Raw genomic sequence first — 14,286 nt, forward strand, 5'->3', positions numbered from 1 at the left:
GAGTGATTTAGGATGAATCAATTAACTTTCATTAGATTTTAAGAGGATTTTAAGTGGGTCAGATCAGATACAAACCGCTCTGTTTTTACTTTTACTTTGTTTTAACTTAACAACTGCACGTTAGTCTGCCTTTACTAATAAATTAACGTTTTATCGACGTGTCAGAATCAACTCATGAATAATTAATGAGATTATAATGAGGGTCATCACAGGCTATGAAATATCAGACAGAAGATGAATCATCAAATATTTACCACGTTAAACATAATTTCCAGCAGAAATATCAGGTCTAATTCAATAATCATAATTTAAGATAATAACAATAATAATTAAAATGTGAAATATTGTCACTGGCTTATAGATAACCTTAAGACTAACATATTATTTATTATTATTATTATTATTATTATTTAGTCATTTAGCAGACGCTTTTATCCAAAGCGACTTACAAATGAGGACAACAGAAGCAATCAATTGTAGTATTAAAACAACTAAAACAGATCCAAAACTACAAGCTAAAACTTTATAAATACTACCTACACACATTTAAAAAATAAAGAAATTAAATAAAAATGACAAATGCATACAACAGAATTTTAAAGTTTAATATTTTTTTAGTATTTTTATATTTTTTAGCATCATATATTATTTGATATTGTGTTATTTAGTATTTTAATTTGGTGGACAAAAGGTTTTCAAATATTGAAAATATTTTTTATAAACTATTTATAGAATATTTAATAAACTTTTATTTCAAACTGCTTTCAAAATCAATTTTTTTTTAAAGAATTTTAATCTGACTTTCTTCGATACTACTTCCAGCTCCCCACAAAATTAATATTAATATAAAAAATAAAACATGACAGTTTATCAGGTTAATCAGATCATGAAAGCTGCTGACAATACCCACCAATAATAATCAATAGCTTTAAAGTGTTAATCTACAACCATGAGACATTTGTCTATTTTACTCAATTAGTAATAAAGTGCAAAGCAGATGCTGTTTGACCTCATTATGAGCTGAAGTCCCCTGAGAACAGTTCTTGATTCAATGCTTGTCTATGAGCGCATGAGGAAGAACTATCCAAATCGTCAGTCCTCATTCTGCTGGATCTTTCTGCTGCTTTTGACACTGTCAATCATCAGATCATCCTGTCTACCCTCTCATCACTGGGCATCACTGGGATTCCTCTTCGCTGGTTTGAATCCTATCTCACCGGTAGATCTTTCAGGGTGGCCTGGGGAGGGGAGGTATCCAAACCACATCAACTGGTCACTGGAGTTCCTCAGGGATCGGTTCTTGGACCCCTCCTCTTCTCCACATACACTACATCGCTGGGTCCCATCATACATGCACATGGCTTCTCCTATCACTGCTACGCCGATGACACACAGCTCTATCTCTCTTTTCAACCAGATGACCCAACGGTAGCTGCACGGATCTCAGGCTGCCTGGTGGACATCTCGGCATGGATTAAAGAACATCACCTACAGCTCAACCTGGCAAAGACGGAGCTTCTTGTCTTCCCTGCCACTCCGACTCTACGGCATGACTTCACGATTCAGTTAGGCTCATCAATGATTACCCCATCAACTTCGGTCAGAAATCTTGGTGTAATCTTTGATGACCAGCTGACCTTCAAAGAGCACATTGCAAAGACTGCTCGATCCTGCAGGTTTGTACTACACAACATCAGAAAGATCAGGCCCTTTCTGACAGAGCATGCTGCACAACTTCTTGTCCAGGCCCTTGTCGTTTCTAGACTGGACTACTGCAATGCTCTTCTGGCTGGTCTGCCATCAAACACAATCAAACCTCTACAAATGATTCAGAATGCAGCGGCACGACTGATCTTCAACGAGCCCAAAAGAGCACATGTTACACCTCTCTTCATCTCCTTGCACTGGCTACCAGTGGCAGCTCGCATCCAGTTCAAGTCACTGATGCTTGCGTACAGAACTACCACAGGCTCAGCACCCTCCTACTTCCACTCACTATTACGAACCTACATCCCCTCCAGAAGTCTGAGATCTGCTAGTGAGCGACGCCTTGTGGTACCATCACAGAGAGGCTCAAAATCACTCTCTAGAACATTCTCGTTCACCATTCCTGGCTGGTGGAATAATCTTCCCACCCCTATCCGGAACGCCGGATCCCTGGCAACCTTCAAGCAACAACTGAAAACTCATCTCTTTCGGCACTACTTGACTTCATCATAAACTCAAAAAAAAAAAAAACGTAATATTTCCCTCTATCTTTATCTCCGCTTACTAGCTTGTACTTATTTGAACAATAACTGAGACTTGGTGTTACGAGCACTTCCTCTGTCTGATTGCCTCTTCAAGGTGAATCGCTTCTTGTATTCCCCAATTGTAAGTCGCTTTGGATAAAAGCTTCTGCCAAATGACTAAATGTAAATGTAAATCAATACATCAGATAAAACATAACACTGCTGCAAAATTCCCTAATAAACACATCGATCGGGTCTGTAGTGTGATTTGCTCTGCTGCTTTTGGCCTTTCAGAGCTTTTGTTACGCAGGGCAGTTTAAGTCCATTCTGACGCCCGATGGGCTTTTGTTTTCTGTCTTTAGCGTATTAATAGAGCTGATGATCCTCCATTCACTGAAGGCTTCAGCTGATGATTTTGGCATCTTCACCCAGAAAATACAAGTCTATTTTATATATTTAGTATATTTAAGTCTATCTAATATTGTGATCATTTATGTGGTTAAGTTTTTAATAAAAATCATGTTTTTTAATTACTACAGTAATACAAATCTTATATAATAACATTAATGAGTGTGAGTAGGGGTGATTGTGTTAGTTGTTGTCTTTTATGTGATTTGTGTGATATTGAATGTATTTGTGTGGTGAAGCCAAAGACAAATTTCCACTTGTGGACAATAAAGTCACTAAACTAACTAAGTGAATTAGTAAAGAAGGTCAGGGCATTAATTAGTAAACTAAAACAGTGTTCTTTCTCAGTCTGTTCCTACAGATGGACAAGCTTCTATGGTTTTATTTTAAACCACATGAAGGGAAATAAGAAATAAGGCACTTGAAAGTTCTCACTAGACATGAGCAGCTTTAAAAGGCTGATTTCTCAGCTCATTGTGTGCTTTGGCAGCGCCACCTGCTGATGCGAGTGTTAATGCCATGTTTAGAGGTTTGTTTCAAGCAGGTCAGATCAGCAGAGAGGTCATATTTTACTTCAGACATAGCATTTCTTATTTTGTTTCACTTAGGTACTAAAATACCTAAAACTGAAATAAGAATGAATATAAACTATATACACAACAGATTAAAAACAGTAAAAATGGAAAAAAAAACTACTAAAACAGAATTAAAATGCAAACAGAAAATACAAAACTAAAAAACAATTAAAAAAAATTCTAATTTATATAAATATATTTTATAATACTAAAATAACACGGGCAGAGGGGTTTCCAAAACTAAAACCATTAAAAAAAAAAACATTATTTTTAATTGACTTAAAATAAACAGTAACTGAAATAAAATATTTAGAAAAAGCTAGTTGTGGCAAAATTTGAGTTTAAATAAAAACAAAAAAAATATATAAAAAGTGTAAAATGAGAAAAACGCAAAAGAAATTACTAAAACTTGTGTAAACCAAAAAAAATAATAAAATGGAAATAAAATATAAATACAAACTCAAAATAATTAAAAACTATATATTCTTGTTAATATATAAAATAACACTGGCGCAGGGTTTCAAAACCATTAAAAACACGTTTTACTAAATATTTAGAAAAAGCTAGTTGCCAAGGCAGCATTTTTCATTTTAATGTAGTTACATTACTTAACTAAAACGGAAATAAAAATTAAAGACACATTGAATTGCATATTAAACTTAAGTGTGTAACTCACCCTGCAGTGTTTGTGCAATAAAAGACTATTATATTCCACATTACTTAATCTTCTGCCATGTAAACTCTGCTAATAGTGTGTGTGACTGCAACAAAGTGCAAATCCAGTTCCTGAAGTCAAAGTACAAAAGCAGTTTGATATTATGGAACCAGATGCATTTATTGAAGCATTAATTACCACATACAAACAAATGACAAAATAGCGCCTATTCATAAATGCTACTCTTGCAATATACAAAAAAAAAAAAATTCTAAAACAATGTGGCGTTACAAAAAATATGTACAAAAAAAAGTATGTACAAAAACACAGGAATGGTTATGAACGAAGACATCTACAACAAATAATGACAGTAAGCAGCCTAATTTTTCAAACATCTAAGACTGATAGATGTCTAGATAGAAAGCGCTCAGTTCTGTCTGTTTCAGTTTGCATTGGTTTCCACAGGTTTTCCGTGGTCTGCAGCACCGCTGCTGGTCTGTAGTTGGTGAGCGTGTTTCTGACGGTAGCGCTCGGCCCGCAGCTCCTCGAAGCAGAACTCGCTGGCTCCGCTGTTGAGCAGCTCTCTGCAGTACATGCTCTGCTCTCGGCTCCTCCCGTCCTCCTGCACCTGGAGCTGCATCCGCTCCTGCAGCATCTTCAGCGGCGTCTGCTCCGGCCTGCAGGGCTTCCTGGCCGACAGCACCGAGTTCACCGCTGGGTTGATTTTACACGGAGTCCTGCAGGAAAAGATGACAGAAATGAGGTCAGTACACTGAAATGCTAAGCATGTGAACACATTAGTGCACTTCAGTTTCAGATGCATCCTCAGTGAAGTCAACATGAAATCTAAACTCATCCTATTTTACTTTATTAATGCATGTGCCCCATCAGTGCAGGGCAGGGCTATCATCATTAACCAAAACTAAAACTGTTAAAAAACATCTGCTACTTAAAAAAAAAGAAACATTAACTTAAGTGAAATATTAAAAAACTAACTTATTTTAACTTAAGGCAACATTCCCCCTTTTAAGTACTAAAATAACTAAAACAGAATAAAAATTCATAAAAACTATATAGATATTTAAAAAAAAACTAGTAAACATGACAAGAAATACAGAAAATAGAAACAATATTTAACTATATATAACATATAATAATACACTAATGATAATAAAATAACACTGGGACAGGGGTTTTCAAAACTAAAACCATTAAAATAATATTTTCTTTTTCCCTTCATTTTCTTTATTTTACTTGAAATAAAATAACCGATAACTAAAATAATGAAATATTTAAAAGCTAGTTGCTAAAACAACATCTCATATTCATTTAGTTTAATTTCAAGTACTAAAAATGAATATAAAGGCATATAAAATAACAGTAAAAATGCCCCAAAAAACAAACAAAACAAAAAAACAGCAAAATGACTAAAACTTTAACTAAAATTAAAATGCAAACAGAAAATATATTAAAAAAAAGATCATTCAAACTACTAAATATATTAATATCCAATCTTTTAAAGGCCACAGACCCAAAATATGATTAGCCTCATCTGAAAGTACAGAAAGTATAGGCATCTAGTATATAAAAGACCACATTTATCAAATAAATGTCTAAAATAACATTTAGTTTCTATTAGGATACATTTACTGCACTTTTCTACTTACAGTACTTAATCAAATTGTATTTTACTTTTAGTTTATTTACTAACAAAATAAATGAATTTTTATTTATTTTTTAATTTTTGACAATTTTTCTCTAAGCTTTTCCATAGAGCCCAGTTTAAAAACCATTTGTTATCATAAAAGAACAAAAACACAATCTTGCATGCGCTGAGACTCGATACGCGGCGTATCTCCTGATCACTCACACAGCGGGAGGCTGGTCGTCCTCTTCCACAAACGGCTGGAAGCTGGGTTTAGGAGGTGGAACGGCGACGCTGAGGCCCGATCTGGACTTCAGAGGCAACTGGAATTACAAACAAAACAACATTTACCTCATAATGAATGTTGATCTGTCAGATAACAGCCTCCGTTCTCCTTCAAACGCCTCCAGACACAAAGCTAGTCAGGTAACCGGTTAAACGGTAACATTAGCATACTGCTCAGCACTCGTACCTTAACGTTGGTCCACTTCTCAGGTTTCTGTTCGTTCTCTTTGGCTCGGGCAGTAGGCGGCGCTGTCCAGATCTCAAATTTGGGCTCCTGTGGCTCAGTTTCAGAAGCTTTATTCTCATCAAAAATCAACAGCCGACTGTTCTGTTTGGAGCCCAGTGGCTGTTTAAACTGGAGCCCGCGAGCATCTGTCACAAAACAACAGCGTGATCGCACCGGATTCCTGCATTTACTGCTTAACACAGAAAAACACAACACGCTTCTACTCACATCCGACCGACGCGTTCACTCTGTTGATGGGAACCACAGCCTTTTTCTTCCCTTTGGCTTTGAGCTCAGCCAGTGAGGCTCGCTGAGGCTCTGCGGGTCCTTCATCATCATCATCATCTTCATCTCTCTGTTGATCTGTCACAGATGACATCATCTGTCTGCACGCTCGTGCCTGCAAAGCTCTGGAGATCAACACATTTCACGATGAGACAATGATTCAAACCTTGAAAACACTACAATACAGTGGCAGCGGTTTAAAGTGATATTTCAGATTGAGACAATATAATCAACAGGAATTAATGTAGGGCAGGGCTTTAATTTTATGAATGAGGAACTTATTGACTTGTCACAACACTTGCATATTGCTCTTTTGTTGATTTTGATTGCTTCCATTGTCCTCGTATAAGTCGCTTTGGATAAAAGCATCTACTAAATGTTAAAATTGTTCATTTTTAGAATAGCATGCACTGATTTAACCCTGTAAAGCCTGATATATTACAATAATAGTTGGAACAATGCTATGTAGTTTTTTTGTTTGCTTTTTTTTATATAGAAAAGTTGATTGAAAATTTAGACCAAAAAGTAAATCTTTAAAAAAAAAAAAGAAGGTTGTATTATATTTGATGCATCAGGCTTTTATGGCTCATATAGTCTGATATAGTGAGAATATGGAGGGAAAAAACAGCAGTTTTATTCAGAGACTCAAAATGAGCAAAAATATGCAGCTTGGTGTAGATGCTGATATTTATATGATGAAATTCCGCTGCTTGTAAATCAGTGAGATCTTTATAACAGTACAGCAGATGCTTCAGTCCAGTAAGTGTTCATCTAGAAATATGACTGCAGTTATTCTGACGCTTACTTGATAAAAATCAGTCAAGATTTGACACGAGAAGCAGCAGCTGAAGCTGGACGTTTGGACAATTAGACTTAAAGAGCTTTTACTGGATATAACACTCTAAACTATCAATCAGATGACATGCAGTAGATTGAGCGTGATACGTTTAACAGCAAGGTTTTGATTATGTTGATCATTAGGAGGCCTTAGAATTTCATGCATTTTTCTGAGGACAGACAGAGATGTACTAAATATTCATTGGAAGCTTCCAAACCTGTGAAACACATGTAGTTTCTCAACAGGTTCTGCTCCACACTTGATGCCGTCCTGAAATACACTGTCAGCCATCTTTATATTTCCTCTCTTCTCGTACTCTTCAGACCAGGCGATGTAAAGAGCGGCTTGCATGGTTCCGATGCCTTGAGCTTGCATGTAGCGGTAGACGTCCATCGGGTCAGAACAGCCCTCCGCCTGCAAGGAAACATGTTTAAAACACTATAATGCCATCTGAGTATTCATCTAGAAGGTTCATCACTCACAAACTCGATCCAGAGCTCAACGTAGCGAACGTCATTGTGATATTTCTTATCAGCTGTGAAGAGTGTAACAGCTCTTTGAAGAAGCACGGATAAATTACTCTCCTTTCCACCCTGTGGATACGTCTGCTTTGTCCATTTGATGTACCTGCATTTAAAAAAATAAGTATTTTGCATATCTGAAGCCAAAATGCAATGCATGGGTCATCATAATAATCCATACCTGACCCAAACATCTAGAGGATCGTCTCCATCGTACATCCGCAGCTCAGACTCAAACGCTCTAAAAAAGAAAGATAACATTAATGAATTGTTCAAGAGCAGGTCTATAGTTTTATTAAAACATCACTCACTGTTTCTTCTGATTGAGGGCTGTGTGGTTTCCCTCCTGCTGCTGACACAGAGCCTGGTGCAGGGCTGATACGGAGCGGCCTTGTCTCAAAGGCTGGATATTTTCTTTACACAATTCCCAATCAGCACCACACTCTGCCATGATCTACAAGAACAATAACAGATGCTACAGCCTGGCTACCATAGTTAAACATGATTAACTTCAAACTGACTTATGAATTGAAGCTGAATTGAACTGAATATACCATGGTGAGGTAACTACAATGTCCTAAAAGCATCAAATCAAAGCTCTTGAAGAAATAAAGCAGTAAATCGTGGAAAAAGTCACAATAAAAGCACAGAAAAGTATCTGTCCGTGTGATATTGCACACAATTCAAGTCAAAACAAAACACATCATAGAAGTAACTTCACAGAAAACAAATATAACTTACATTTTCCTACCAGAAAACTCCTTTATATGCTTTTCTCCGTCAAAACACGCGACTTTACGAATCAAAACTGCACAAATATGCGTTTATTTGCTATATTTCTCGCTCTTGTGTGATTGTGCTGTCTCTTCGTGTTCAAAGACGTTTGAACAAAAACCGGAAGCGCGCCAAAGAGACTCCGATTGGGCGAGCCGCTCACGTGATTGCACGACAGCCATTTAGAGCGTCTCTAAAATAATAACAGGTTATTATTATTCTTTTTGTTAAATAAGCAAAATTATTTGCATTTTTTATGCATTATAATAGCGATATTGTTTTCGACAGGTATTTTTGTTCGTCATAAAGTTTGACAATTAGCAAGAACGTGCCCGTCATGTTGCATTCTGGGAAAATGAGTTTACCTTCCCCGTTTAAACTTTAACAGTTTTGATTGTTCTATACAAAATTACTTTTAAGGTACTTTCAGGTATTTATTATAATGTCTATAAGGCCTCTACACGTTTCCGCAGGTGTTAACCATCTCAAACTACTTTTAATTGTTAATTGCTTCAAGCGAGAAGACTACATTTCCCTACACATCCCAGTCCTCACGGCGCTTCCTGTGTTTACATGCTCTGATTCAAGAGAAATGGCATTGATACGAGTGCGTCTGAAATCACAATATACACTAAAAGTATGCTTTTAATTATTATTATCTTGAGCATTTAAAGTGTCTGAAGAGTCTCAGTATGGATAACCGCTGTTACGGCTGTGCATCAAAGTTCACTCTCTTCAGAAAAGAGGTTAGCGAATATAAACACAGCTTATTTCATTCCACCGCCTTAATTAAGAGTGTTTGACTCGGTTTTGTGTTTTTGCAGTTGGGTTGTAAAAACTGCGGCCATTCGTTCTGCTCTGGATGTCTAATATTCAATGCTGTGGTGCTGAAATATGGAAACAGCCAGCAGAAAGTCTGCAAACAGTGTTATGGAAACTTAACAAGGTCTGGAAGCCAAACACAGTTTATATTCCGACTAAATACTGGTTGTATATTCACTAATGCACAACTGACAGGTCTTTCTGTGCAGTTCAGGCAACCAGACTGATGCTTCTGGCAGATGGTCCCCACCTGAAAACTACAAAAAGTAAGAATATGTAGGTGTATATTGTGAAATACAGCTGTATGTTAATGGAGTAACACAGATCTGTGGCGTCTTACAGGCGAGTTGCTGCTCTTGAAGCCAAACAAGCTCCGCAGAATCAGCCTCCCAGACCTACAGGAGCAAAAAGCAGCTCTGTGAGTCTGATTTCTACCAGAGGACTCAGTAAAGAGGACCAGATCATCGCAGAACGACTCAACAAGCTGAAAGAGGAAACCAAGCCAAGTAAGATCCGTCTGAAGATAACTTTATTATCATCCAGCTCTAATCTGCCAAATGCAACTATAATGCATGAAGATATTAAGATGTTATACACATTAACGTTGTGATTTTCAGCTGCTTTAAAACATTCGGTTGCATCCAAGACATCCGAGAACCAGTGATGATTTTGCATCAAATTATCCATAACCTATAATCTCGTAGAGGTTCGGCGGTTGCTCAAGGGCTCAATGTTGAATATTCGTGAATAAACACTGTGTGACTTTTAATCAGTAAACCTTGAATGCAATAATGCAATGCAAGTCGCTTTAGATAAACACATCTGCAGGGGTTTTGTCTGAGGTCAGTGTAAAAACAATAATAATGAATATATTTTAGGGATATTTATAATATGAAAATTTTATTTCAGCTTTTAATCATTTTTATTTCAGCTAGTTGACAAGGCAACATGTCTAATTTTTTTATTAGTTTAAGTTCACATAAAAAACACAAACTAAAACTGAAATAAAATTAATAAACAATATTAAATAAAAAAATTGGATATTAAATATTAATAACTATATATTCACATAAAACAACTTATAAAAATAATAAAACAAAACAACAAATTTACAAACTAAAATAAAAAAAACTAAAATAAAAACAATTGTTTTGTCAAAACAAATTGACAAACTAAAATAAAAAAATAAAAAATATACATAAAAAATAATTAAAAAACTAAAATAAAAACAACTGTTTTGTCAAAACAAATTGACAAACTAAAATAAAAAAATAAAAAATATATATAAAAAATAAAAAATAATAAAAAAAAACTAAAATAAAAACAACTGTTTTGTCAAAACAAATTGACAAACTAAAATAAAAAATATATATAAAAAATGAAAACTTTTAGTATAGCACCTTTAAAAGTTGCTTTTTCAAAACACCAATCTAAAATTCTCTGATCCGATGTGTCTCTCTGTTCTCTCAGAGTCCATTCCGTCAGAGAAGGAGCTGGAGTCTCGTCTCGCTGCCTTAAAAGCCCCGATTCAGCCGGTGCCGTCTGCTAAAGACATGGAGGAGCGTCTGGCTGCCTTACAGGGACGACCGCCGCCCTCTCAAGCCCCACGGCCTGTAATCCATATCAGCTTTCACCACAAATATTGTTGAAAAGAATATAAGTAACACAACTGCATGCTTTCTGTGGATGTTTAATGTGTGCAGGTTCATCAGCCGCCCGACGGCAGAACTCAGACAGAACAGACCAATGATTTGATCACCCAGATGACAGAGGAAGTTGCCATTGATAACCAGCATCCATCTTCAGAGGGTACTTTCACCATTTATAATTGCCTAATTTATTTTCAGTTATGAATTTTAATATCCTGATTTAGTTTTATGATGAATAATGCATTGCAATTTCATAGTGCATATTTAAATAGATTTCAGAACACAAGATAAATTATTAAGAATCTATATTGTCTTAAACAATGAACATTAGATAGTTTTTTGCTTACAAAACACATCTTATCTAAGACTAGGGGAAATAATCCACAATATGAATGTATTTATTTATTTTATTGCACTTTATGTAGTGCGTCAGTAAAGGCTGTGAGTTTTTTCTGCACTTCAGCAGCATTTACACACACCAAACTTTTAATTTAATTTAATTTAATTTTATATCCAGAAGATTTTTATAGATGGGTTTGTTTATATATTGTTCATAAAAACATGGTGAAAATATATTTACTTTGTCTGTTGAATAAAATACATTTGAATAAAATAAATGCTAAAAAAAATTATTAGAATTTAAAAAAATTGACTAATTATATTATGTTGGATTAAATTAAATGAAATGAAAATTGATTAAAACATTTTTTAAATCATTTAATAAACAAATAAATACTATAGTAAGTGGAAAAATAAAATTATGTGACTTAATAGAAACTAAACATTTTCCAAATAATATTTTAGGTATATTTATAATATTAATTTATAATGCTGTTAATAGGCTACAGTTTATTTTCCCCGCAGTGTTATTATCTTAATCAAATTATCATCTTAAGTTTTCAAATATTCTCAACTAATAATAAAAGTAACAACTAGAGTTATTATAGGGTTATTATAGTTAACTAAAAAGTTTTCACTTGAAATAAAATGAAATAATAAAAGAAAATAAAAATACACTTATTTTAGGGGTTTGTTCCTATTTTATTGATAAAAAGAGATCATCTAAATCCTTTCTGTGAAAACCTAAATAAGAGAGTTTTGAACTTGGCTTGATACAATGTTTAGATTTTTTCCTGGAAATGTATGTGCATATTTAATGAGATCATTTGCATATTTAAGCATAATATTTCAGAAAACCTGTCATGCAAAACATTTGTCTTATCATGCACTGTGATTAGTCAGCTGGGGACAGTGTGATGGCATTTCTCCATATTCTCTGAATTGTGTAGATACAGACGAACCATTAAACGATCTTAATAAACAAGAGGGCGGGGGTGTGAATGAGAACGTGGATGACGGCGAGCTGTCAATCAAACAGCTGGAGGCGGAGAAGAGCCGTGTGCTGGAGGAGGCCATGCAGGAGCTGAAGACAGACAAACACAACCAGCAGCAGATGCTGGAGATGGCCAAGAGACTGGCTTTACTGCAGGGACGGGATCCTGAGCAGGGTGCGTTCACATCCAGAGACATGCTTCAGTGCCAAATATAATGATATCAGATCTGAAATGATCATCCTTTAGGTTGAATGCAAGTCAATGTGAAATCAAAATCACTTTCTTATGCTATTTGCTTTCTTAAAGTTGGCTTTGCTTGGTGTTTCTGACCAAAATGACTGTTGGACAAGAAAAGATGTAGGGCTGGACTTGATTCTGATTGAAGACTACAGTTAAAAAAAATTAAGACTTACAAAAATTTGATTAGGATATATAATAATTAGACTAATTATATTACATTGGATTAAAACAGATTAAATGAAAATTGATTAAATAAATAATGCATCAATTAATATGAAGATTACAGTCAAAAAAGTTTAAAAAAAATAAAGACCTAAGAAATATATATAATGGGGAAAACAATCATAGATGATGCATTCACAAAAAGTAACATGCATTATAAAAATAAATGGGCTCAATTTAAATTAATGCCGACTTCATGCTTAGATGCAAGTTTTTGGTTTAAAGGAAAGTCTAAAATGTCTACAAGTGACCCATTTATTAGTGCATGTAAAAACAAAATTGTTTATGTTCTCTTCACAATCAAAATCTCATAACTTTCTCGACCTTTGACTTAAATCTTTTGATAAAGCATCAATGCTACATTACAGGGGAAAGTAGGAGAGCAGTTTTCATCCAATCAGATCTTAATATATAGATCAAACCTTTTATTCGACTGAATTTTCTCTCAGATTAATGTTACATAATGGAAGTTAAATGCATTGTGAATGATGCATCATGTTGCCTTTAAATAGCTGGCAATGTTTCTGTTTGTTCAGTTGGACTGTCAGATGTCCAGCAGCCTGACAGTGACGAGGAGACGGAGGAAGAGGCCATCAGCAGGGTGATTAAGAAGGTCTGTGATATTTAAAATATCAAAACAAGATGTCCTGCAAATAGTCTTTGTCTGTGATGTCTGTGGATTCATCTAGAAATCACAGAAGACTGTTTTTTTTATCGCAAAACCATTGTGCAGTAAGTCATTGCAGAGATGAAAAATTGGACACACTGAACTCAATTTATTCATGAATTGCAATTTTTTAATGTCCAGATTGATGTCCAGAAACCCACAACCTTTGGATTACGAGTCTCCAACTCTCCATGACTTCCCCACAAACTGGGGAACGACTTCTGACTGTTCTTTCAGAGTTTCATGACTTTACTGTTACTCTAACATGTTTTGACATTAAAACGCCATAATAATGGGATAAAAAGTCAAAATACTAAGTCATAACTATGAGATAGAAAGTTGAATTTAAGACATGCTAAGTCAAGTATGAGGTAAAGTCATAATTATTACATAAAAAAAAAATTATGACTGTTAAGTCATAAGATGAAAAGTCAAAATTATGACATACCAAGTCAACTATGAGATAAACAGTCATAATTTTTACAAAAGTCAAAATGTTAAATGTGTAAATTATAACACACGAAGTCATAACAATGAGATAAATAGTCATAACTATGATAAAATAAAAAATATTAAGTCATGATTATGAGGTACAAGCTCAAAATTATGAAATACTACGTCAACTATGAGATAAAAACTATGAGCTTTGTTTTAAAAGTAAAACAAAAGTCTTACTAAGTCATGATTATGAAAAAGTTGAAACTGACACAAATCAACTATGAGATATATAGTAATAATGATGACATAAAAGTAAAAAATTACATTAAGTCATAACTATGAGATAACGAGTCATAATTACAACATAAAAACTCAAAATTATGAAATACTAAGTCAACTATGAGAGTTTTTTTGACAAAAGTAAAAAAAGTCATAATTATGACATGAAAAGTCATGCTTATAAAATAAGTC

The 14,286-nt window shown here is 34.7% G+C and overlaps 2 protein-coding genes across 3 annotated transcripts in view; one reads left to right on the forward strand and one right to left on the reverse strand.

Moving 5' to 3' along the window:
• Positions 1–4,026: 4,026 nt before the first annotated feature.
• Positions 4,027–8,581, reverse strand: LOC306886660 (mitotic checkpoint serine/threonine-protein kinase BUB1 beta-like). Of its 2 annotated transcripts, none has more exons than XM_079443956.1 (9): positions 8,411–8,581; positions 7,981–8,123; positions 7,851–7,910; positions 7,631–7,775; positions 7,366–7,562; positions 6,254–6,435; positions 5,987–6,171; positions 5,740–5,837; positions 4,027–4,606 (listed from the first exon to the last, which is right to left on the reverse strand). In XM_079443956.1, the coding sequence occupies exons 2-9, from the start codon at positions 8,118–8,120 to the stop codon at positions 4,312–4,314; spliced, it is 1,302 nt and encodes a 433-aa protein (XP_079300082.1). In that variant the 5' UTR covers positions 8,121–8,123; positions 8,411–8,581; the 3' UTR covers positions 4,027–4,311. The 2 variants fall into 2 exon arrangements, with proteins under 2 accessions (XP_079300082.1, XP_079300083.1); XM_079443957.1 differs by having other exon boundaries at positions 8,421–8,558.
• Positions 8,582–9,004: 423 nt separating this feature from the next.
• Positions 9,005–14,286, forward strand: part of LOC306886661 (abscission/NoCut checkpoint regulator-like) — a 9,928-nt gene continuing 4,646 nt past the window's right edge. Inside the window, exons 1-8 of the mRNA XM_079443958.1 lie at positions 9,005–9,189; positions 9,268–9,389; positions 9,475–9,531; positions 9,608–9,771; positions 10,736–10,878; positions 10,969–11,074; positions 12,204–12,422; positions 13,247–13,323. Coding sequence (XP_079300084.1) covers positions 9,136–9,189; positions 9,268–9,389; positions 9,475–9,531; positions 9,608–9,771; positions 10,736–10,878; positions 10,969–11,074; positions 12,204–12,422; positions 13,247–13,323 — 942 coding nt within the window. The 5' untranslated portion in view covers positions 9,005–9,135. The remainder of the gene's footprint in view (positions 9,190–9,267; positions 9,390–9,474; positions 9,532–9,607; positions 9,772–10,735; positions 10,879–10,968; positions 11,075–12,203; positions 12,423–13,246; positions 13,324–14,286) is intronic.

This window comes from Barbus barbus (genome assembly GCF_936440315.1).
Source record: "Barbus barbus genome assembly, chromosome: 20".
Taxonomy (NCBI): Eukaryota; Metazoa; Chordata; class Actinopteri; order Cypriniformes; family Cyprinidae; genus Barbus; species Barbus barbus.

Coding starts and splice junctions, on each gene's coding strand:
- LOC306886660 (XM_079443956.1), bottom strand. CDS start 8,120: ATGGCAGAGTGTGGTGCTGATTGGGAATTGTGTAAAGAAAATATCCAG. Junction 7,563..7,630: donor TTGAGCTCTGGATCGAGTTT/GTGAGTGATGAA, acceptor GTTTCCTTGCAG/GCGGAGGGCTGTTCTGACCC. Junction 6,172..6,253: donor AGTGAACGCGTCGGTCGGAT/GTGAGTAGAAGC, acceptor GTTTTGTGACAG/ATGCTCGCGGGCTCCAGTTT.